Raw genomic sequence first — 26416 nt, 5'->3', positions numbered from 1 at the left:
TACAGGACCGGCAGGACTATCCACAGAAGTGGCACGTGTGGAGGGCTACATCTAGTGTGGGAGGGGCAGCTGCAGCGTCTTTCCGGCGCTGGTGCTTGTCTGCTTCGGTATGCAGTCGGGCTTATTCGAAAGTATTGACACCTACTCACATGGTGTTCCTCCAAGCGTTACAGTGTGGAGTAATCGTCTCCCAGGTGAGGGGGTCGATTTGGCACTTTTTCAGGTTTGTCTTAAGACTATCCTATACCTTTTCCGCTGCCCACCAGCCGTACGTTTACCATTCATTAGGTGGCTGTGAAGTTGCTGTTTTGGCAGTTTACTGTCGTCCATGCGGGTAACCTGGTCACTGGCCACTAAAGAAATGATTCGGGAGATGACTCGCCTCATAACCGAGTACACTCAGGACTGCTTCCATGCCCCTTTAGTTCTTCAAATACTGGCAATAATACCACATCTATTCTGTCAGAGGACACACACAAAGACTAAGCACAAAGAAAATGTGGCAGCAATGAAGAGAAGATTGACAATGTGGAAGAATGGAGCCCTTGATGATCTCCTATGTGAGGCAAGAACACTGCAGGAGAGACTAAAATTTATAGGAGACGGAAAGCAAAACACCGATGAAGTTGCAAGATAGTTTGGAAACAAAATGCGTGTGAGAAAAGTGTCTTTGGCTGTAAGATCTCTCACAGACGAATCCTCCGGTGGGGTTCTGCCAATAAACAGAGAGACATTAAAACAACTGAAGAAAAACATCCCCCTGCAAGTGAAGACGAAGGCATCAGGTTCCAGGGTGACTATATCCCACCAAATGCTGTCCTATTCGAGAAAATAACAGGATGGATGGTGTGGAAAATGGAACTGAAACGTCAGGGAGGGGCTGGCCCTTCAGGTCTGGATGCAAACGGTTGGACAGTCATCCTCAGCACTAACAAGTTTGACCCTGTAGCAAGTGATCTTTGCACTGCCATTGCCGCCCTTGCAAGAAAGCTAGCAACCTTGTGCTGCCAACAGCTCCATGCTCTGACGGCCTGCCGCCTCGTTCCTCTGGATAAGAATCCAGACTGCAGGCCTATAGGGGTGGGGAAGTGCTGAGGAGGATCATCGGAAAATGCATAATGGAGGTAGTAAAGGATGATGTCAGGGCAGCAGCAGGGAACCTGCAAGTTTGTGCTGGCCACGAGGCTGGAAGGGAAGCTGCCATTCACGCCATGAGATTGATATTTGAGCAGCGTGATTGTGAGGCCGTTCTCCTGGTGGACGCTTCAAACGCATTCAACATACTTAACCGCAAGGCCGCACTGCACAACATCAAGATCAAGTGTCCAAGCTTTGCAATGTATGTTGAAAACACCTATAGGAATCCATCAGACCTCTAAATAGTAAACAACAAGGCTCTAAGAGGTGATACCATCATTCAGTCAACTGAGGGTACAACGCAGGGGGACTCTGTTGCAATGGCAATGTACGCAATAGGCCTATCCTTGCTCCAACACACAATAAAATTTGAAACAACCGAGGTCAAGCAAGTGGCGTACGCTGACGACCTTACAGGACCAGGAAAATTGGAGGACATCAAAAAGTGGTGGGACCTGGTAACATCAAGAGGTCCAAAATTAGGGTACCACCCAAACTCTAGAAAGTCCTTCCTCATTGTGAAGCCAGATCATTATGAACGGGCAACGGAGGTATTCGGTGGAAGTGAGGTCAAAATAACAAAGGATGGCCAAAGACACCTAGGCGCAGTAATGGGCACGACGGACTTCAAGACCGAGTACGTACGGGGAAGGGTGAATGAGAGGGTTAGGGAGATCCAAGCTTTGTCTGATATTCCTAACACAGAGCCACATGCGGCTTTTGCGGCATTCACTCATGGAGTCAGGCATCGCTGGAACTACCTGATGCGCACTATCCCTGATTTCGGACCCCTCCTCCACCCTCTGGAAGAAGCTATCAGCGTCAATTTCATTCCCAAATTAGTGAAACACCTTCACTTAACCCCAGCAGAAAGATCACTACCTGTACTACCATCGAGACTGGGAGGAATGGGATTGAACAATCCAGAGGAGATTGCTGCCACCGAACATCAAAACTCAGTTAAGCTCACGGCAGCCCTCACTGACCACATAATAGCTCAGAACGCAACAGGTGAGGTGGTTCCCAGTGAAGTAAACAAGATTCGAAGTTCCAGTACGACAGAACAACAGCACGGCCAAAGTGTTAAGTTGCAGCAACTGATGCTGCAAGTACCAGAGAATTTGAAAAAAAATAGCTATAGCGCAGGAGGTGGGCGCCTTGACCTGGTTAACCACGTTACCGATAAGGGCATATGGTTTCATTCTCAATAAACAAGAATTTACAGATGCCATTGCTTTAAGGTATGGTAGGCCAGTGGAAGGTTTGCCCTCCCAATGCGTGTGTGGTTCTTCCTATGACGTCGATCGCGCCATGGTGTGCAAGAAAGGGGGCTTCATATGCATGAGGCATGATGATGTAAGGGATCTCACAGCAAATATGTTGAAGGAAATCTGTCGTGATCTCAGGGTAGAACCGACCCTCCTACCATTGGACAGTGAGAATTTCCAACATAGGACTTCAAACACATCCAACATCCAACGAAGCCCGTGTTGACGTCAGTGCTTGAGGGTTCTGGACGCGGGGACAGCGAGCCTTCTTCGACATCAGGATTTTTTATCCCATGGCCGTATGTCACCGTAACTTAGCTCTCGATGCTGCACACAGGAGGAACGAGAATGACATGATAAGGGTATATGGGGAGAGAATTCAGAACGTTGATCAAGGCAGCTTCACTCCTCTGGTGTTCACAGCCTCATGTGGGATGGGACCAAGTGCAAGATGCTTCTAAACCAGACTCGCAGAGCTGCTATCCGAACAGAAGCAGCAGCCCAGAAGTTATGTTACAGCCTGGATGAGATGTCGACTGTCCTCTCTCATTAGGTCTGCTTTGCTCTGCCTCAGGGGAACGAGAGCATCGACCCCAATGCCGACAACAGTTGCAGATATTGACGATGAGGCAACAGTCACTGAATTCCCCATAGATCTGCGGCTCAAATTACTCAACACAGCTGGGATAGCTACTTATGTATTAGGATATTTGATTTTAAGGTATTAAAATGGCGGGGAAGGTGTGGCTATTGGGGGAGGATGGAGGCCACGTCTAAAAAAAGAAAACAAAATTAGTCCACTACAGGACAAAGGCCTCTCCCAACCTTCTCCATGACCATGTATTGCTGTTTATGACCAGATAGTCTTTTGTTTTTTTGACCATTTTGATGCAGTTGACTGCATAAATATTATGTACTGAGACAAAGGTTGATGTAATAGAGTGGGGGTATTGCGTTTTGTGGCGTGCAGAGGCGAGCGAGAGCCAGCAGGCGCCTGCAGGCGAGTACAAGTATGTGCCTGTCGCCGCTGGGGGTGGAGTTACCGCGGTGGTGTTGTGTTGTCGCAGGATGATGACAGATTTTTGCAGGAATCGGTTGGATCCTCAACACTACATGCGAGTAGCGCTCAGCACCAAGACGCCAAGGTTCGATGCCACCATGGAGGAAAAACAATAGCATCGAAGTCACTTAGAAGTGGTGCGCAAGCATAATCAATTAGATTCATCCGCAACAGACCATGCAAAGTGCTAGCAATTGTAAAGTAATTTTTGCACATTTGTAATTATCTGAATTTTTACAATGTATCATTTAGTTGTCAATTGTGTATTTTTTGCATTTTGGTAATTCATTGCATTTTCACTTTTTATTTCCGAGTTGTTAATATAGATAACAAACCACGATGGATCTGTTATTAATTCCCACGACAATATGTTCTTTCATCAATTGGGGGGAGTGGTGCGAGAACGGCTTGGCGGTTTGGAACGGGTGCGAACATGGAAAAGGTTAATAATCACTGCACTAGCGTGTCATCCCAGCAGGTTCTTGTGCGAATCCTGTTGAATGCTTCTATGAAATCCATGTCACACTTAATGTCCCTATCGCTTCAGTTGATCTATCGCAGTGGTTCCCAAACTTTTTCACATGACCCCTTCTGTTGTTTTTTTACCAAACCTTACGCCCACGCCCACAGTTTTTTTTAAATCAATTTTATCAACTTTTAATCAAATTTACACCGTGTACTAATATTTACATTACTTTCAAGATCAACTAACACGTGCATATGGGGAAAATTGAAATATACTAACACAACAAATTAATGTTACATAATCATATTGAAAACTTCTTAAAAGGGGAAAAAATAATATCAATATACACGTTTACACACGGAATAACCCCCCCCCCCCATTGGTCTCCCCAGTTTGGGACCACTGATCTATTGCATAGAATACTATACAGTATTTTTTGTCACTAAACAGGTGATGTTGCATCATAGTATCATAATTTTCAAACCATGTAAATGAAAGTAATATTCGTTGGGTAGTTTGGTAATTCTTAACCACGTGCTAATGATTATCAGTAACGTTTGCTCATAAAAAACCGTCTCTTTCACTTGCCTAAGGCGCGAGTATGAGGACCCAGATAAATTAGTCTCGATCTTTATACTGTAAGCTTCTCACTGATGAAGTGGTTTAGTGCTTCCTCAAGGTGTTTGGACTCTGTCAGTTTGGCTCCGCGACAACGACACAGTGTTACCGTTCAACTTATTCAATACAAACTTTCAAAATGTCCTGAGATTTGATTTGAAGGATTCATCTTTCTGTCACCATGTAAATTTTGTTTCTATGCCTTGTGAATTATTTAAACTTTTTTCTAGGTTCCTCGTTTAAGTATATTTCTGGTTATATCTGCAGCTCTCTCTGGTAACTTGAAATATCTGTTTATCTAAAGAGGAAATATCTTATTCATGGCGTGGTGTTATTCCAATGAGCGAAGTTTCAGCATATAGCTATTCCCTGCGTCTCAACATTCTACAGTACGTGAGCTCACTTGGTTGTCCTGATCGATCTCTCAAGTTTATCCTAAGTAAATCTTAACCTCTTAATTCGTTGAACTTCTTGTGCAGCCTGTCTTTTGTGATTGTTAAGGGATTGAATTTAACCACAATCACATAGCTGTCACTCTTGCCCAGGGATGAGGGAGTTGGGGGGGGGGGGATTAGTAATGCTTCTCGTCTGATATCACTTCCTCCCTCCTCGTTATGTCAGTAAGAGCTCCAATAATTCGGCTAATTTATACCTCTGCATATAGTATTCTCAGATAATGTACTGTTGTTCCCTTTTGTATTTATAGATCTGAACTCGCCACTTTCTGTAGCGACACGTGTAAGGTTTTGTTATTTGTGGTCCTTGTCGGTGAGTTGTTCTTCTGCTGCTCACACTTTTTGTTAAAGATGAGGTTGACTGTACTGGTGGCTGAAGGTGTAAGGCAAGTTGCTCTACCTCACATGTTACTCTTGGTTCAGGATTTTGATTTAGTTCTATCTTCTCTTGGCATTGTCTCCTCTCTTTCATTCACCGGAATTATAGTCTCTTACTTATAGACTGATTTTATCTGGGGGAAAACAGCAAATTGTTTTCACTAATGAATACTTGTTGAAAGTATATATAATTTCTTCCACTTTCAGTACACGATAATAATAAAGGAAATGGACAATTGGATGGATATGAAAATACAATATTCCCAGCCATATATTTATTAATACAATATATTCTGTTACAGATCCATACATACACTTTGCGACATTTGTAGTACACAAGGAATTAAAGTAATGAGCTCGGGTGTGAACTAAGCTAAACAAATCCACACATTAAATATTCTTTCCCTGTTAAGCAATAATGATGAATGGTCAGCAGTGGTTGGTATTGACTAGGTGAAAGTACAGTGGGAAAAAAAAGGTCCAATTTGGTGTGTGTTACCCCATGGCCCGTCACCACGTATCCCTCTACAGTATATTATTGATGTAACCCACGGCCGCGTTAGGACTCACCCCCTCTGGAAGGTTAATCCCCAGTATGGTTGATTGTATTAGGTTTTGGCATGTAGTGGCTGGAGACTAACATAGCCTGATCGAGTGGGTGAAGGAAGTAACATGTGACAATTATTACCCGAGCTGTTTCATGTTAGTGTGTGTCTGACTTCATCGCTTCGACTCGGTAGGATGGGCATCGAGTGACTGTACAGGTAATAATATGGGACAATATTACTCCCGGTCAACCGCTCCTCATCTCCTTGTGATACTACAATAACCCGTACTAAGATTATAAAGCCTCATACAGATACACAACAAGAAGGAAGAAAAAAGAGAATTAGTTGATAAAAAGATGATAAACAATGATCAGGATGGAAATATTGAGGGATAGTGTAATTTGTGGTAACAAGGGTGTTATGATGGCACTATGTTCACCAGGAACATAGTACCGAGCCACAGGTGTTACTTGTCGATGTCGGCAGGTTGTTGGGTCATCCTCTACATGAGCATGTTGCGGCCGAGGGGCTGTAAAGTCACCAAGCACATACGTCAGTCGTCTGCAGTTTATTGATGAGTATTTATATCACATGTCAGAACAGTTTGAAAAGTCTGATATTTCATTTGTTTGAAGCAAATACATGTGATATGTCTTAGTAGGAAACGTTCATAGAGAAGAATAGTAATTTGTGTCTCATGGAAAAAGGAAACCAGTGTATTTCTATATTACGACCAATACTTACACTATGTCACTAAGTTGGTACTTAGAGCTGCTGAAACAGAGGGTGGAAAAGTATTAGCTAACATGCTTGTCTAATGTAGGAATGTGACGATATAAGAGAATATAGATTTTTCTCAGTAAGCACAGTACAGTACATGTAAGAAGAAACATATGACTCAAGTACTGGATCACATTCATCTAGCAGTAAAAATCTAGTAAGAGACGGTAGTAAAACTGATAGTCTACTCGAAGTTGAACTTTAAGGGCAAAGACAAAATGAAATAAAGTTAAAAGTTTCAGTCGAGTAAGAATGAAAGCCATGCGAGCAAGCGCGGGTAATCAGTGAGCGAAGTAAACAAGTGGTCGGTTAGTGATACAAGCTGCCACACCTCACTCTGGTAGCTTCCCACTTAATCATTAACACGGTGATGGTAATTTTCTTGTAAGTAATCTGATTCAGCAATTGCAATGATTATTTATGAAACTGATGAGTTTGGCATTGACTGTAGGTGTTATAAGTAATTTCTGTATTAGGTTTTGGATTAGTATGTATTCGTTTAGTTTGTCAAAATTATTGGTGTTATATAAAAGTACAATTATGATTGTATTGTGAAATTATCTTTGAGCAAAAATTATTGTTAAAAAAAATCAATGAAAAATTAAAGCTGAAACAATCCTTTAGGTTGTGGTGATTGTCCATCATATCCTGTGTGTTATTAATATTGGTATTGTGGGTACGATGACCTTACCTGGGGGGACATTCGGGCCACAGAACCGGCACGTCCCTTCGCCTTTGCCTTACTAGCGACTTGTTCCGCATTGTCAGCGCGCTCCTCAGCTTCCTCCAGCTCCTGCTGGGCCTTGCGGAATTTGGCCAAGTTGAGGGCAGCGATCTCTTCAGCCTCCTCGATCTGGCGTTTGTAGGTCTTGATCTTCTGCTGGAGCTTGTCGACAAGGTCCTGCATCCTCTCGTGGTTCTTTTTGTCCTCATCAGACTGGAAGGTGAGCTCCTTGATGCGCCTTTCGCACTTCCTCAGGTTCTTCTGGGCATCAGCATGACGGCGAGCCTCGTCGTCGAGCTGGGTTTCCAGTTCACGGACGCGGCTCTCCAACTTGGCAAGAGCCTTCTTGGTAGCCTTCATTGCATTACCCTCAACTTCTTCGAGGCGAACCTGGAGCTCCTTAACAGAGACTTCCAGAGACTTCCTCATCTTTTCTTGATTCTGTGCGTGTTCTTGTTCGGCGCGGAGCTCGTCAGCAAGGCGGGCAGCGTCAACCATAGCCTTCTTGGCCTTTTCCTCGGAATTCTTGGCCTCATTCAGCATCTCGTCAAGATCAGCCTATGGGAGGAAGAAGAATGCAAGATAGGATGTATGCATGTATGCATGTATGTATGTATGTATGTATGTATGCATAATAATTGGAATATAACCTTTGCAGCGTATTTCTGAATTAATATGTGTATAACGAGATTTGGGAAAAATCTTACATGCAATGTCTGCAGCTCTCCCTCGAGCTTCCTCTTGGCCATGGTGAGAGATCCGTTCTGTGCATTGAGGTCATTGAGATGGTCAGTGGCCTCTGCAAGATCAGCCTCAGCCTGGCGACGACCACGGTCGGACTGCTCAAGAAGAGTGCGAGATTCTTCAAGCTCTCCATGAAGAGCATTGGCGCGACGCTCTGAAATTCCGTACTGCTCGCGGTACTCTGAGGCGAGACGCTGTTCCTCCTCCACACGAGTCTGGAGCTCCTTCATTTCTCCTTGAAGCTTCTTGATGTGTTTCTGCAAGTCTGCATTGGCCTTGTTGGAGTGGTCAAGAGCAATTTCTAACTCATTAATGTCGGACTCGAGTTTCTTCTTCATACGAAGAGCCTCAGCCTTGCCCTTAGCTTCAGCCTCAAGGGAAGCTTGCATGGAATCGATGGCGCGCTGGTGGCACTTACTGCAAAACAAAATATGATAAAAGTCAATTAAAGTATATATATATATATACTGTATATATATATATATATATATATATATATATATATATATATACTGTACATTAATTATTGTTTTAAGGGGTGAATACACATTTCAGGATAAACAAAACATTATTTACCGGGTGTTGTCAAACTCCTCTTCCTTCTCCTGGATGCGCCTGTCAATTTCTTGCCTAACTTGGCTGAGCTCAAGCTGAGCACGGAGCACCTTGTTCTCTTCCTGTTCAAGAGCGGCCTCAGCTTCCTCGAGAGCAGCTTGGAGTTCTTCCTTTTCAATTTCAAGGCGTTTGCGGTTCTTTTCGATCTCGTGAATGGATCGTCCACCCTCGCCTATCTGGTCCATCAGGTCCTTGATCTCGTCAGCAAGGTTCTTGTTCTCGCGACGAACAGAGTCAAGTTGCTCAAGATTCTCCTCATATGCGGCCTTTACGCGGAAGAGCTCAGTGGAGTAGTTCCTACATTCCTTCTGTGAAGCGTCAAGCTCAGCAGCGAGGTCATCAACCTTCATCTTCCATTCGGAGATGATCTTGTCAAAGTTCTTCTGTTTCTTTTCAGCAGCGTTAGCGAGAGTCTGGGCACGTTCAACCTCAATTTGCATATCCTCAAGCTCAGTGCAGATGCGCTGCTTGGTTTTTTCAAGGTTCATGTTCTTGACATTGAGCTGTTCAATCTGTTGTTCAGCTTCTTCAAGGCGGGCAGCAAGTTTCAAGCGGGCAGCCTCTAGCTCTTCAGCACGGGCGACACCCTCTGACTCGTATTTAGCACGCCACATCTGGGCCTCTGCATTGGACTTGGAAAGCTGGCGCTGGAGATCAGCCTTTGCTTCTCCTTCTTCGTCAAGTTGTTCACGGAGACCATCGATGTCATGCTCCAAGTTACGGAACTTTCCAAGAATAGTAGCACGTTCCTGTGTGGGGTAAAGAGAAGACAGTGTAATTGTGGTAGAATTGCTAATTGTATCATAATATACCATAATAGATTTAATACCATCCGAAATTATAAACAAATACTATCATAGTACTTTTACAGATAATCTCCCTAGTTACCCTGCACTCATCATCCGCAAGCTTTCTGGTGTCTTCGAGTTGATTGGTGAGGGACAGTTTGAGTTTGGATAGCTGGCCGATACTGCTTTCGGCTTCTTCAACTTGGCGCAGGAGGTCAGCATTTTCAACAGCGAGTTTCTTCTTGGTGGCATCAAAGTCGTTGAGGGTGCGGTTGGCTTCATCAAGTTTAGACTGGATTTCGTTGCTCTGATGCTGGAGCTGTTTGTTCATCTTCTCAGCAGCAGCCTGGCGTGGGGTGGGAGGATAAGAGGTCATGGTGCACTCCTTACCTTATATTTTGCTTTTAAATGGTTATTGCTTTATTGCAATGCAACGATATATCATGATATGTGAGGAGAAATTTGTAATTACAATTTAATATTTCCTGTTATACCGAAATAATTTTATTTTAGGATATGCCGTCAAAATATATAAGAATTCTGCAAGAGACCACAAGAAAACAACTATCATAGACAAAGAAGACATTATTGTTGATGAGTAGTGAAGAAGTAGCAGGTAAGGAGCCGATTTAAGGTTTTGTTTACCTGGCCCAAATGTGCACTCCACCACTCACATCCAAGTATATTCGATGAATTTGAATATTAGTGGACAAGAGTCAGTTGTCAAAGCTACATATTAGGAGACACTATATGTGACCTGACTGTGTATACATTTTGTTGATCAAAGTTGTACACGGTAAGTGCAGTATAACAGTGCACTAAGTACCTTATAATCACCCTTTACAATATATACTGTACATTTGCCAGTCTGGTCACATAGAGGAAGATACAGTTGTACTTGGTGTGATGTAATAGGAGATAAAACATGCAGTTTGGTTACTAAGCACATCGCAGGTGATTTAAATTTTCTCAACTTTGAGTTGATTGTTGCGGCAAATGTGATAATCTAGTTATTAAACAAATCCTCAACAACTGGGACAACAGTCATGTGCTCAGGTTCCTTTGTCAACAAGAGAGACATTTTCAGAACACGTTTTACATATTTTTAATTCGCTTACTAAACATCACGGCGTAGTTCAACAGTCTAGAACAAATATTCACATATTCTTGATTAGCTCTATACCTAGCGGATTGTTCAACATACTGAACAATCATCTCACATATTCTTGATTAGCTGTATAGACACGACGTTTATATGTCTAATAGTAGCAGTACTGCTAATATACAAATGTGTTTTACCTTGTCTGCAGTCATATGATCTGTAGCAAGCTTAAGATCATCACTCTGATTCTTCAACTGATTCTTTTCCTTCTCAAGCCTGTTAGGATAGTTTGTGTTAGCAGTGGCAGAAGTGGCACAGAAATCAACAATTTAGAAGTGCTTAGTTAATTGCATAATTTTATGGATGGCATCTGCTGGTTCATACTGGTTATTTGTCATCCATAAAACTTGAAAATGGCCGAAACCGCACGAGAAACTGTAGTAATCCATTAGCTGAATTAGTGTGTAGAATGTGTGTGGTCAGCCTTGTGGTTTACCTTCTCGTTACTGAGAATATCTGCAGCAGATCGAGCATCATTGAGTTCCGAGGAGAGTGTTGTCTTTTCACGCTCCGCCCTGTAGTGGTTCAAGAGTAACAACTAGATATTCTTCAGGAGGGGCTAACTCCGAGGAATATCCAGATTTACTTGGAAAGGGAAGGAATAACTAAATAAAAGGTGAACAAAATCAAAGAAAGCAAATCCAAGTCTATGAAAAGCGTCCCACAGCTTGTAAACCAGAAAGTATGGGTAGGGAACTGACTGTCCGGGTGTTGCACACGGCAGCGGCCCTAAACTAAGGAAAATAAAGAGTAGGTTGATGGTGGTCAATTGATTTTACCTTATCTCGTGCTAGACCGTCCATGGCAGCCTTAGCATCATCAGCATCACGCTTCAAGGAGTCCTTATCCTTCTCAATCCTATTTATGAGAGGTTATAGACCACCAAATGAAAAACAAAATAAAAATCAGAGTATGAGCAGCGCTTGGTTATCAGTTAGCAAACCAGAGAGAAGAGGAAAGTATGCTGATTATTGTTCTACAATTAGCATGATTAGTTAACCTATAAAACTTGCTGATATCTGGAGACTCATAAGAAAGTAAACTGATTATAAATAAAACAATAAAAGTTGGCTAGTTTATAGTTGTACATGATTAATTATTTGCAAGAAAGTATACTGTACTCACAATTATGAACTTAATGGAAAAGCATAATAATTTCAGTTTGAATCACCATTGCCTTATCTATTAAACCATTTCATACATATGTATTACTAACCTGGCCTTCATCTTGTTGAGGTGGTCGATCTGTTCTGACATTTCAGCGACGGCATCATTGTGTTTTTTACGGAGGTTAACGAGAGCACCTTCATGCTGGATGTTGGACTCCTCTAGATCACGGCGGAGTTTGGACAACTCAGCTTCGCGCTTTTTGTTCAATTCAATCTGGGCAGCTGTGGCACCACCAGCTTCATCCAGACGCTCTCCAAGTTCTTCAAGCTCACGGCCAAGATGAGCCTTTGACTTTTCAGCCTTAGCACGAGCCTGGCGTTCATGCTCGAGCTCTTCTTCGAGCTCCTCAATGCGAGCCTGAAGTTCCTTGATTTGCTTTTGAAGCTTGGAAACAAGACTCTGTTCATCCTCAAGCTTAGAGGCAAGGGATGAAACTTCCTTGTCCTTACGCTGAATAGTCTGTTCGAGTTCCTTCTTGTTGCGCTCTAGATCTGCAACGGCTTCTTGTGTCAGTTTCAAGTCACCCTCAACCTTCCTCTTGGCCTTGTCAACTTCACCACGCAGCTTCTTCTCTCGCTCAAGAGAATCTTCGAGCTCATCAAGAGTCTGTTCCAGTTTAGCCTTAACTTTGTTGAGGTGATTGCATTTGTCCTCAATACCTTGAAGGTCTTCAGCTGTCTTCTGGTTACATTCCTGAAGGTGTTTCTTTTCCTTATTAATCTTATTGATAAGCTCGTCTTGGTGGGCAATTTCGTCATTGAGGTTGCGGATCTGGTGGTCCTTGGTTGCCTTGTCCTGCTCAGCCTTTTGAAGTGCAAGTTCAAGGTCCTCAATATCCTTCTTTAATCCACTGATTTCCTGATCTATCTTCTTTTTATTCTGGAATAGCTGGTTGCGGGCTTCCTCCTCCTGCTGTAGGCGTTCTGTGGTTTCCTGAGGGTGGGTAAGATGCCTTGGGTAACCATTCCATAATTATAATCAGGACTTATTTACAAAGAACACGGTCACATAACACTAAGACACAAACACTGCTAAAACTATCCAACACGACACTAGGGTTTAGGAAATCGTGGTAAGTCCTACCTCCACGATGGAGTGGGGAGCGTATAAGGAACCCATGCTGGCTACACCTATAGTTTACAAGGGAAGTGAACAAGGGGAGGGGTAGGGGCTACTCGTTACAGATCGTACACAAGACCACAGAGAGAAGCTGGGTCGTTCGTATGTCGCTGCCTGGGCCAGACTGGATGTAGAGACTTCCCTCAACCCCACCTCAGTGAGGTTGAGTCACGAGGCCACACCTGGCCCAGCTCATCACCACTTACGTAAACAACCCACCCACATCAAAGTCTAAAATTATACCCCCATATTTTTGCAAAGATGAGTTCCGCGTTTTACAAAAACTTCAAGTTAGCAAGTGAGGGCAAATGCCGATATTAAATAAAGAATTATATTATGGTATTCAAAGGTGGCTATGGGTGCAAAATTAAACATGACTTCATACTCCCTTCAACGCTGTTTACCAGGGGAGCTAAATAAAGCAAGGAGTGTTAAACCGCGAGGGCGTTGACGTGACGAATGTCCATGGTGGAGAGCTTGTGTGGGGGTTAATGAGATCTTACCTCTTAAGGGATTGCTTGTTATATACATTAAGGAATTATTGAGTATTGGAATTCTGCTTTAAACAGGTATTCTTCGCTATACTTACATTGAGTTGAGCTTCGAGATCGGCCTTCTGGCTCTGAAGTTTTGCCTGTTTGTCAAGGAACTCGGATACATTTCCTTTGGTGGATTCGAGAGCGACCATGAGATTGTTCTTCTCTTCGAGGAGAGCGAGATTTGCAGCTTCGAGCTCCTTGCGAAGCTTAGCCTCACGTTCGTAGTTTTGTTCAGCCTTTGCTGCCTTCTCCTCGAGAGCGCGGATCTCGTCCTCGATGCGGGTAACGTTGAGAAGGGGCTTGACCTTCTGCCAGAGACGGTACCAGGGCCAAGTGCGGAGTTGCATGAACTTCCTCAAGTTGCGCTGGACGACAATAAGGGCAACACGCTGTTCCTGGAGCCTCTTGTATGCCTTGCGGCTGGTGTAGCCTCGGATCCAGGACTGCAGCCAGGAGATGATTTTAGCCAGGCGGTCGTCACGAATTTCCTCAAGAGCACCGAGGACACCAGCACGGAAGAAGACCTGAGATAGTTAAGAATATTTTCAGACAAGAACTTGGGAGATAAAAATACTACTTAATATTTTGAAACTTTTATCACTTTATTACTGAGCAGAAGAGAAGTTACTTTACCTCTAGCGTACTGTTATTTACACTGGATTGCTGAATATGAAACTGAAACTTGACTTACCAGGTGAGTTAGAAAGCGAGACCCAAGATACAAGCGCGCGCTTCAGCTGAGATGCACGAGAGCAACGTACGCAAAAATATATATGACCATCAACACAGAAGGGAGGTGCACAGGGTATACAGTACATGCGGAAGGGAGTGTTGAGGTGGACATAACCAATGCCTTGTATTCACCGTCTTAGAAGAACTTGGTCATTGATCATTGGTTTAAGAATAGACAAATTACTATTAATGTTCTTGGTGGAGTAGTTTGTATCACCGAGTACAGGGAGGGGCCAATGAAAAAACATGCCTCCATAGTGGTGGCTGGAGAGGTTAAGGTGAAGGCCAACATGAGGAGGGCATCTTACAATGCCTAACTTTCCTTAGGCCGTACAGGGTTGGGAGATACATGGATAAAGAGGTGTTTAACAAAACGGAACACCTGGAACGAACAGGAAGTACATGTATGGCGTGAAAGTAAGACTTAGAAGGTAATAACTCCGGGCAGGATCAAAGTGTGTATCAGAAGACAAAGAAAGACGGACGCACATTAAAGATCCTTGTTGGCATTTTGCTCCTCTTGATACTAAGTCTAATCTCATAATATTCTTGGCACCACATTTTGTCTTGATACTAAATCTAAAATACTTTAATATGCAACACCACATTTTGTCTGTTCATCTACTCTATTATCACACTTCATAATGCTCACTAATAAATTCTATGGGAAAGTCGAGGTTGCTTTGATTGTATATGCATTGGCTTCTCGTCCATCTTAACGTAGAGGGATTGTTAGGTAATTTGGGGGATAATAGGTGCTGACGATACCACTAAGATAACTTTGATACTCAGCAAGTGGGCGTCCCGTCAGCACCAACCAAAGATCAGTTAATCACACCGACAACATGAAGAACAGGACACAAAGAGGGTAAGACAGATGATTACTACAAGGAACAACGAAGATACATGACTGTTCGAAAGTGACTCATACAAAAATTACAAAAAAGAATATTAGGAAGAGTTTCAACTCGGACTAATAGGATCTACTCTAAGCAAAGCTCCTTCTTCGGTTGAGATTCCGTAGAAGATGAAGATAGGAAGGAGAACATGCCTTGGTGTGGCCCATGCGGTATTTCTCTGCTTCCAGGGACACTTCGGTGAGCAGTTCTTGGGTGGCTTGTTTGTAGTCTTCCCCAAGATTTCTGGTTACTTTAGGATTGAGGATGTTGTATCTAGGGATTTCGAAGAGGAGGCAGTGTGAGTTTTCATGTCACTGTACAAACTACGAAAAAAGAATTTGGCCTATCGAGAGACATGCTAGTCAAAATTATAATAAAAACACGAGGTAATCAGACTTCAGGGCAGGGTCCTTCCAGCCAAGTCTTAGGAATGTGGGAGTATAATACAGGAACTTGTCTTTCGAGTACCTTATAAAACAGTGTAGGGGCAGATGGAGAGAAAAAAATAGATAGGGAAGATAAATTTCCGGTCTGTATTCAATCCAGAAAGGAGAGAAGGGAGAGAATGAACACACTGGAAATCAAGATGGTGAGTGTTTAGGAACTAAGTTAAGACACTTATTACAAAAAACACCATTCCCTCGTTCCCTTCTGTGGGTGAGGAGACATGCCTTGGTGTGGCCCATCCTGTACTTCTCGGCCTCCAACGAGATGACGTCAAGGATGACCTGACTCGCTTTCTTTTCATCTTCGGCGGCAGCTGCAGCCTTTGAGGCAAGGATGGAATATCTGTTGGACAGATTGTTGTGCTACAATACGCCCCAGAAGTATGTTATCTAGACCCTTGTTCAGTGGACCATACAACGTCTACACCACTATTCACAATCTCGTTCTGGTGTCTATTCTACTTCCGGGAGCGTGCTAATTCTTAGGGTATACTACAAATGGGTAAAATCTGACTCATCTAACCGGGATGACTGAACCCGTTTGACAAAATACAACATGGCAGAGTCACTGGCTGCCCGGGGATGCAATACACCTGGTGTAACTTACTCGGCTCTGGTCTTTGTGCAGGGAGATATAACTGGGCTAGAGGAATAAAGACTATTGAGCAAATGTATTCTCTCTTTAACTCGACCATGCACCAGGGAGTGGGAGGGTACAAGCAAACCTCATCCCCAACTATTCAACCTAGGGGAACGTGCCTTCGTGTGACCTATTCTGTATTTCTCAGCCTCGAGTTCGATGATTTCAAGGATGACCTTAGCTGCCGCTTTTTCATCTTCTGCTTCCGCAGCGGGTTTGGAGGCTAAGATACAATATCTGACAGGCGGAAAAAGCAAATGTAGGTTAGACAAGCCATTAGTAGCTGTGTAAGGAAGGTGATTCGTGAGGTAGTGTCCAGCGATAAAACTCTAATTTACCTTATTACAAGCTTTTAGTTTAGTCAAGGGACGTATTATAGTTCAAGGAATACAAACAATTTGACAATGAGACTTTAATATGGCTTTAATTAACTAACATTATATATATATATATATATATATATATATATATATATATATATATATATATATATATATATATATATATATATATATATATATATATATATATATATATATACATACTTATGAAACTATAGCTAAAGGAGACATTTGGTTCTCGCTGGACACAACACTTGGTGACCTCTCAGACACATGAAGTTACCTCACGAGATACATGTTCATGTTATATCAGGGGGAACAGTTGATCTCAGGAGACATTGTTTATTGAGGGAACACTTGGTTACCTCAGGCCACTTACAGTTACTGTAGGGGACACTTGGTTACCTCAGGCCACTTACAGTTACTGTAGGGGACACTTGGTTACCTCAGGCCATTTACAGTTACTGCAAGGGACACTTGGTTACCTCAGGCCATTTACAGTTACTGCAGGGGACACTTGGTTATCTTAGGCCACTTACAGTTACTGCAGGGGACACTTGGTTACCTCAGGCCACTTACAGTTACTGCAGGGAACACTTGGTTACCTCAGGCCACTTACAGTTACTGTAGGGGACACTTGGTTACCTCAGGCCACTTACAGTTACTGTAGGGGACACTTGGTTACCTCAGGCCACTTACAATTACTGTAGGGGACACCTGGTTACTTCAGGCCACTTACAGTTACTGTAGGGGACACTTGGTTACCTCGGGTCACTTACAGTTACTGTAGGGGACACTTGGTTACCTCGGGTCACTTACAGTTACTGTAGGGGACACTTGGTTACCTCAGGCCACTTACAGTTACAGGAGGGGACAATTGGTTGTCTTGTAAGACGTATATCATGGTTATTAAGACAGAAGCATAATATTATAGTATAGGACACAGTTATCTTGCAGAACATATACAAGTAAACATATATCGGACGTACACAATAAAATTTCAAGTGTAGTACGATCAACCCGGCGCCATAAGTAAAACAACTATAAAAACAAGGAAACCGATAATCGTAACTTCGAGTAATCCGGTTAACCATAGCCAAAGGGCGAAGCAATAGCAGTAACGTAGTGAACCTGTTAAGTGAACTGTCAAAGGAAATGTCGTGCGCCCGACCCGGTTAGGTGAAACATTCAAAGTGAAATAATGGACTGGGCAACCGAAATGACCAGGGCAACGTTGTGACCCTGGCATCGTAGGAGAGCCAAAAATCTTACAACACGAGAGGATAGAACAATACTGTAGTATGTAGACTTATCACCTGTATGCACCGGCAGCCAGCCATCCTAGTTTTCCTGTACTGCTTCACCTCTGATCGACAACAGTGATTAGCAGTAAACGGGTCTATTTATTTAATTCCTTCGGTTCTTCACTGCAAGTCATCTTTTAGGAACGTAGTTCGCACAATATTTGGTCTGCCTTCTTGCTGCTTAAAGTAGTCATTTAGTTATAAAACTCCCAAAGTTTAGGTTAACCTAATTTGGTGACGAATTTTAAAAAGCACAAAGGAATAAGGTAAAATCCTAAAATGTCTACAACTGACCGAAAATTACTTCAAACAACGTCATAGCGAACTCATATTTAAAACCAATTGAAATTCTTGATATAAAAAAGATTTCTTTTTGCTCCCTCTCACACGGGTGACTGCATTTATAAGCCTAAAAGTGTAAATAGGATGCCAAGTGATGTCAGTAATGATTAAGGTAAACAATTTATATTTACTGGATGTTAATTTGATCTTTGGTATCGTTTTCTATAGAAAACATATATTTGTCATATTAATATACTAAAGTGTACTTGGGTACTTGAATATGATGAACTGATTTGCATATTAGAACTTTAACACCTTTAGCCAGAATATAAGCGTCGAGTGATTCCTACCGACACCGCTATTGAGGTGAAAACAGCAGTTTACGAATAAAAGCAAGAACAAGGTTACTGTACTAGAGGGTAAGAGTGCATCACTTGTTTCTCTGAAGACACAGTTAAATTGTCAGTGAAATAAATACGGTATGTAAATTATTTGTGTTATAAACAAAAGCAACTATTAACTAATAATTTATCCTAAGCACAGGATTTTCAACAAATCCTAAATTCACAGTATTCAAACATGCGTGCGTATACTGTATATTTTAAACAACTGAATAGTGGTTATCGAAAATTTAAAAAAATCGTCTTGATGATATTAAATTGCATAAAGGTACTAATCTTATTTCACAATATTTCACAAAATGGCGGTGCGCCTCAGCTTGTGACAAAATGGTTCATCTTACACCTGATGCGTCGTAGGAGAAGCGCGCGATTCTTCAAGAAACCAAAAGACTTTAGCGTAAAATTATTTTGAGTGTAAAAACGGTTCAATATCCTCTCTTTCTGTTGTAAAACCTTAAGGCCGAACGACAAGAGAAATACTGTATATTACCAGGACAAAAGACGGTTTACCAAGGAAGAAATTGAACACAAAGAAAAAACAAAGATAAAGGAAAATGGTCACTGTCGCTCGCTTGTCTGGTTTATCACCTTCAGGTTCATCAGCAACTGAACACAAAGTTGTACAGTACCTACCCGTTCAAGCCCTTTGTCAACATCTTGGGCAAGTAAATGTTATATTAACATGCAAAAAGTGTTAGAATATAGGTATTATAAAAATTAGATATTGGAAATTGATATAGGAAATCATAAACCGAAAAGAAATAATAAATAAAATATAACAGAATTAGGTGACGATATTGTTGGGGCTAGAGAACGTGTTGCTGTCTTTATATTTTAAAACTGATAAAGTGTTGCTGTAGTATGTTTCATGTTGACTAATTTAAATTACTTTATCTAAATTAAACATGAACCGAGTAGTCTGTTAGAAATTACACCAACTAGAATTTTGAGGAGGTAAGTCTTGATGCATCATTTTGGTGAAGTATATGGTCATCTGATCTTGCATTTTGATGTTGTCTGGGTTGCAATAATCTGAGCGTGTTGGTAAATGAAAATGAAGAAAGCCAACTGTTGATTGTGGATGTTTAAATGAAAACCGAGGGAATAGGATATATATATATATATATATATATATATATATATATATATATATATATATATATATATATATATATATATATATATATATATATATATATATATATATATATATATATATATATATATATCACATTCTTCCACAATCAAGCATTAAAATCATTAAGTGTTTGAGTTGAGAGCATGTTACTTTTTCCAAAGATCTGATTATCACTTGTCAGTAAACGAAGAAAAGGCCTGTGTAATAACTCAGGTTGGTGAAGATAGAAGATGACCACACGAGAGATCGAACAGTCCCTGTCTCCACTGGGACTGATGAAACACGAAAAAGACGAAAAATATTTTAACTTAGTTACCAAATCCAGTCATAATGTTAGTGAAACACTTTCTGTCTTCCATGGCGATAAAATGGCCATGATGTGGTATTTTAAGACGGAAAAACATAAAATAAAATTGTTTAGACGATAAAATGGCTTTGGTATGGCCATGATGGGGTAGTTTAAGAAAGAAATACAAATGAAAAAGCAATGTTTAGTTATTCTGAAAATGGGTTGCATCTGTGTGAGGATGACCCACGCCAACATGCCTTGGTGTGACCCAAGCGGTACTTCTCTTCATCCATCTTGATAGAGTCCAGGCAAACCTTAGTGGCATTCTTTTCGTCCTCAGCGTTATCCATGGCCCTGGGAGCCAAGATCTTGTAGCTGAAGAAGTATCATGTTAAGATGATGATGGGTGGTGTCACAGGACCATAATCTCACTACCTTCACCTTCCTCTGCTCTAACACTTGTGTGTTTAATATTATATTGTCGGCACTGTGGTAAGGTATGTACTTGCCTTCGCTTTGTGGATATTTCTTACTGACAAGCAGTTATCCATGTTCTTACTTCGTCTATATGAGTACACAAGTTGTTGGTCATAAGAGATCACTCTTTCTACCATACCCTTTTCTTAATTGTCTCATTAATATAAATCTTAGCAATTTATTTTATAATTTATCTAAAGACAACTTTTAATAGAAGTCTCCTAACGTAGTAATAATTGTGCTGGCAATGACGGGATCACTCATTTGGCCGTGAGGGAGCAACTTGTTATAAATATTTCGCATCTTAAACAATATAATTATGAATTAACCATGTTGAAATATTGACAAGAAAGTTTAGAAGCTTGAAACGGTTCATAATGTTCCAGAGTAATGCGACTCAGCTCTAAGCATCTGTACAATAAACAAGACCATGGAGGTACTATAAAGATGGTATAAAAGAAATTGGCCTTAACGGAAAATTTCACAAGAAGCATTTAAAGAAATTTCTCATTGCTTTTAAGAAACAGTAATATCGAAACTTGGAGAAATTATCCATCTGATAATCTGTAAACATGAAAAAATTGTGTTTCATTAGAGTAACTCGCAAGAGCCTGAAAAAAAGTACAAAACTCATTGATTATGGTAGTGAGGTGTTGTGAAGCCTGAACACGTGAACATAACGTAGGAAATAACGATAAAGCCGCGGCCTGGAAAAAAAGTTTCATTTATGGTTTCATAGTACAAGAATTTTGTCTTATGTTTATATAATATTTTTTAACATAATATTAAACGATCTTGGTATAAGATGTTTATTATTCTTACACAATCTCCCTATCAATTAATTACTCTGAGAGCAACACTCTCATTAACATTGAGTTTATATATATATATATATATATATATATATATATATATATATATATATATATATATATATATATATATATAGACTGAAATTATTATTGTTTATTTGTTATTTCTTTTTCCAGGAGTATCTGGTGAACTTACCGATGCTTGAAGTCGGGATAGACCATCCTGTTAGGGAAGCCCTTGCGACAGATACGGATACCCTCAAGCACGCCGTTACAGGTCAGCTGATGCATGACCAGTGCAGCGTCGATCACACCTGTTATGGGATAAGAAAACGGCATCACTTGTATGTGCTGGAGCCCCTGCTGAGCCCAGTAACGCCTGAGGACCAGGAGATCACCTTCTAGTTCAAACAACTAGGTGGCCCAGCAGGGGCGGTTCATGGATGTGAACTGATGGCAGCACCAGACGGCGAGTCCCAACACAGGATACATTGACGCCAACTGTTACTAGTCTGACAGAGGAGTGTGTGCAAAATACTACGATATATTCAAGGTAAGACTGGATAGGAAATATCTGATAAAATACATTAAGATTAGATGCTTAATTGTCTCAGCTAGATTCTTTAATCTGTAAGCAAAAAACAGCTTTTATGACTACTAATTATGACAGAAAACTTGTGTCACTCAGACGTCAAATTTAAGCTTACGGAGTAGCCGAAAGGATGAATAAGAATCTTGTAAGAGAATATTAGTAAGACGGAGGTAAAGTGAGTATTTAGTGAAGTTGATTTTTTACCATACTGAATGTAAAGAGGGAAAGGGTGGCAGGATGGTATGTTGGTTGTATGGCCAGTGGCGGCATATCTTACCAGGTTCCTTGATTTCGTTAGGGATGATGCAGCGCACGAAGTGTGGTGAAGTACGTCTCAAAACAGTCATCAGGTTGTTAAGCTGTTCCTGAAGAATGAACGATAACACAGACTAAGACAGGACCTACAAGGACACCAAAACCCAATAGCCGGGAGATGGGACACAGCGGGTCACCTGTTGCGTGGTGTGTAACCGCTCTACCACACTGCACACACATTAAACTGGGGTTTGTATTAGGATGCAGCAACATCACATTGCATACATATTTAGATGTTGGAATGAACAAGATCAAGGCTGGTGAAACGAACAAAACATGGGAAAGGTATCAAGAACTAGAGACTGAAGGCGACAGTAATGATTAACATAGTTTAAGTGGAAGACATTCACAGTAGTTTAGATTCATATAAAGGGAGACATTCGGGTATCCACTCCAGTTAATGTGGAGTTAAGAATACTCTGGTGGACGAATAACAAGACATTGATACAGATTCGGACCAACTAGGTCCTGTTCAATTAAGTGTTTGGGTTTAGGCAACACTGGGACCTTACCAGGTGCCTTAATTTCATTAGGGATGATACAACGGATGAAGTGAGGTGCAGTGCTCCTGAGGACAGTCATCAGGTTGTTGAGCTGCTCCTGGAGGAGGGAAGGGAAGGAAATATTTAGAAAGGAAAAGTTCATAATACCTCCTTTTCCATTAGGGTTATAATATTACGTGGTGTCGGGTCAGTCTCAGGTCCCGTTGAGACAAATGGAGTTATACAGTTTGTATACAATAGTTCATGGTTTTTTTTGTCCTGTTGAACTATGGAGGAGGCGAGTTTCACTTATCCATTTAAGGGGCAGGTTGAAGGGAGGATGGAACCAGTTGTCAGATGTAAAGACAGTGGGAAACCGACCGTCAGGTTAAGGTAGACGGGAACATAACACCAGATAGACGGATGAAGGAACAATTTGGACAGAAAGGGCTACTTAATTTGGGAGATTCAAACTTGTTAATACGTGTGTCTGGGATAACCTTGTTCAAAAAGGTGTTGGGTAACTGTGTTTAACTTAGCTCTAATTAGGGACCTTACCAGCCGCCTTCTGTTCATTAGGGATGATACAACGGATGAAGTGGGGGGCTGTTTTCCTTAGCGTTGACATCAGGTTGTTGAGTTGCTCCTGAGAAGGACCACAGGGGGCAGTTAGGAATATGATTTTTGTGATGGACAACATGAGCTAAGATTTATGGAAGTCCTTTTTCCAGTGTTGGGAACGGCATGCGTGTGGATGATTATAATGATAGTGCTACTAGGAAACATGTCATGTTCCTTTAGAGGGTGATGTACTGGGCTCTACGAACCTTTGTTCCATAACGGTTCGAGATAGAGTAATATTTCCTAATCTAATATCGGAAGAGGGTTTACCACATTTCAAAGTGGATTATATTTTCAATGGCCAACAACTAATTTGCCAGTGCGGCCAATTAAATCCGTTTAAGTATGGATTTTGTAGAGGTGATGAAGGGGTAGAGACACACATATACAGGCAGCTCTCCTTGCAGGTTTCGTATCTCAGCTACCCTTGTAGAAGATCACGTCAATGGTCGTATACTGGTTGTAGAGGGGTAGTGGTTTAAATGAAAGAAGGACACAAGATATACAAAACAAAACTTTACAGGGAATCAGAAAACGTAAAAAGTCCTCCGGGAGGTACTAGGGAGGACAGGGGGTGCACGGTGGGGAGGGGAGTCATCAATCTTACCAGACTGCTTCATTTCATTAGGGATGATGCATCGGATGAAGTGGGGAGAGGTGCTCATCAGGGTGGTCATCAGCTTATTTAGTTGCTCCTGGAGTTAAATCGGGTAAAGGAAGAAATGGCACCAATTAATTTATAGAAAATGTGTGAAGAAAGGATCCCCAGAGAGGGAGGTGAGTGTGAGGGGGCTCATGGTGAGTGTGGGTGTAGTGAAAGAGGTGAGTGTGAGTGTGGTGGTGGTTGGGGAAGAGTGAGTGTGGGTGAAGTGAGAGAAAAAGAGAGTTGAGTGTGGGTGTTGTGAGAGAGTAAGTGCGGGTGTAGTGAGAGAGAGATGAGTGTGGGTGTAGTGAGAGAGTATGGGAGTGGGTGTAGTGAGAAAGAGTTGAGTGTGAGTGCTAGCAGTATTGGCATATGCAAAGTTTAAGGATATCGCAGCTCTTATAGCAGGTTGTGAAAATGAATTACAAAACTGATCAAAATATTAGTGGAAAAAAGGTGAAGAATATTGGCCTTAAAGTAATGTAAAGACGGAATTAATGGTTATCCACAACTTAAAAAATAAATCAATTATTGACTAAAATTAAGGCAGCAACGGGAAATTGAACAAGTGGGATATTTTTGTATTTTTTGTTGTTTCCAGAAGTACTGTACCATAAGAAGTAAAAGTTAAATTAAGTCAAGAATAAGTCAACCGAATACATTAATTAATAATATTAGAGATCTGCTGAAAATAGATATTAACTTTGATATAAATGATAGAGTGGGGGGGTTGCTGAAATGTAACATATGGTCAGTACTGTACTTTCCTAAGGGTAAAAAAAGTGGACACTTTTAGGAGACACCAGACACTTCGAATGTGGTGCAACAGAAGAATGCTAAAAACAATTTATAAAGATAAAATAAAACAAACTAAAAAGAACTTTGATTGGTTAGAGCAACGAAATTGATGCTGGAACGCTATTGAACAAGAAAAATGAGATACTTTAGTAATATAAGTAAGGTTGAGGGGATAATGGTAGGGATACTAACAGGTAAAACTGAGGGTAGGAGGGCCAGGGGAAGGCAGAGACTGGAATGGATAAATGAAATTAAATGTTGGGTCCCCGGAGAGAAGCAAAACCTGGAAGGGTTGGTGAAGACTTTAAAAGTAGACGGCCAATGTCACCAACCCCTGACATAATGATAAATATTAATTATTGATTGGCAGAATATCCAGTAATGATAATAAGAAGACTTTATGCTGTAAATGGGATAAATAAAGCCAACAGGGGTGTAGTGTTGCTGTGAAGGGACGCGTGTTGTGGAAATACATCTGTGTCAACCAAAGATATTAAAACAGACATCACCATACATAATCCTTTGATAAGTTAATATTATTATTCGCATCAAGATACTTGATATGTTAGATGTGGGAAGATCAGCCTTCTTATGGGTGTTGGTGGAATGGTAAAAAAGACAGGCAGTTACTTGTAACGGGGATCAGGTGAGGACTGCCAGCGTCCCAATGGGTGTGTATGAGGGCATTTTTACCTATTCGAAAATGCTGGTAACAATACAACCGACTGTAAAGATGTTTAGTGATGCGCAAGTGAATGGTTGCTCACGAGGGAGACGCAGTAGGTCAGGTCATGTGACATCACAGCTAATTCAGCTTACATAACAGGTTAAAGATTATCAGAGGACACTATGCTGAGATGATGTGGTTGGGTTTATCACGATTAATAGAAAAGGGTGTGATACAGGCGCCGCGTGCTTAATTGGTTCCAATAACGCCCGTGGAAGTACTACTACTGGAGAACAGGGGATGGCCTTCCTGCAGCCTTCTTTCTCTTTGTAACGCTTTACTTTTGCCTCAGTTACATAATCACTCTCAAACTTAAAAAAAAATCTTCAGCATTTATTATATTCCCCTTTTCTTTTTCTCTTCATTCACATTCTCGTATTATCCTTGCACTTTTCCGCCCAGATGAAAAGTATGTGAGCTGTACTGGCAGAGGGTGCAGATCATAAACATGACTCTACAGCACACCTGTCTCATAGTACAGTAAGTTTACCTAAACCTCGTAATAACAGACAGGGAGGCGGTCCAGACGGTAGACGAAAATACTATAACAGGTTTCCCAAGGCCTCTGCCTCAGCCACACCTTATTCATCAATCGATCTAGCCGCTTGGTTTGTATTTTTATCACACATCTTTCCAGCCATTTAGCGTCATAACGACAGGAAACATCATAAGAAAATCATCAGTGCAACAAACATTATCCTCGGTCCCCAGCCATAATCCTCAACCACCTTCAACAATATTATTACACTTTGGTAATATATGACACAGCCACACTAATAAATTATATTCATTTTCAAGTTTCCATATTCTGTTTCTTACAAAATCTCAGCAATTTTCCATCTAATGACCCCAGTAACTCTAATTCCAACATACTCGTACGTTCATCCCTGTCTTCTTCCACCATCA

The 26416-nt window shown here is 41.4% G+C and overlaps 1 protein-coding gene across 47 annotated transcripts in view; it reads right to left on the bottom strand.

The window, feature by feature from the left end:
• Positions 1–5642: 5642 nt before the first annotated feature.
• LOC121880079 (myosin heavy chain, muscle-like) overlaps positions 5643–26416 on the bottom strand; it is a 47663-nt gene continuing 26889 nt past the window's right edge. For 9 of the 47 annotated variants that reach the window (XM_042387094.1, XM_042387088.1, XM_042387099.1 and 6 more), the window contains exons 13-23: positions 23950–24037; positions 21529–21646; positions 15355–15475; positions 13622–14095; positions 11960–12846; positions 11180–11258; positions 9682–9927; positions 8755–9542; positions 8142–8595; positions 7402–7992; positions 5643–6459 (exon numbers count right to left, since the gene is read on the bottom strand). In XM_042387094.1, the coding sequence (XP_042243028.1) occupies positions 6433–6459; positions 7402–7992; positions 8142–8595; positions 8755–9542; positions 9682–9927; positions 11180–11258; positions 11960–12846; positions 13622–14095; positions 15355–15475; positions 21529–21646; positions 23950–24037 (3873 nt within the window). In that variant the 3' untranslated portion in view covers positions 5643–6432. Of the gene's footprint in view, positions 6460–6674; positions 6705–7401; positions 7993–8141; positions 8596–8754; positions 9543–9681; positions 9928–10880; positions 10960–11179; positions 11259–11522; positions 11602–11959; positions 12847–13621; positions 14096–15354; positions 15476–15873; positions 15992–16407; positions 16526–20300; positions 20419–21528; positions 21647–22201; positions 22290–22751; positions 22840–23279; positions 23368–23949; positions 24038–26416 lie in introns of all 47 variants that reach the window. The other 38 variants (XM_042387100.1, XM_042387098.1, XM_042387101.1 and 35 more) reach the window with 20 other exon arrangements.

This window comes from Homarus americanus, unplaced genomic scaffold (assembly GCF_018991925.1).
Source record: "Homarus americanus isolate GMGI-L3 unplaced genomic scaffold, GMGI_Hamer_2.0 scaffold30108, whole genome shotgun sequence".
In the NCBI taxonomy this organism is placed as follows: domain Eukaryota; kingdom Metazoa; phylum Arthropoda; class Malacostraca; order Decapoda; family Nephropidae; genus Homarus; species Homarus americanus.
Note: the sequence above shows the minus strand (reverse complement) of the source record. Positions and strands in the feature narration are given on the sequence as shown.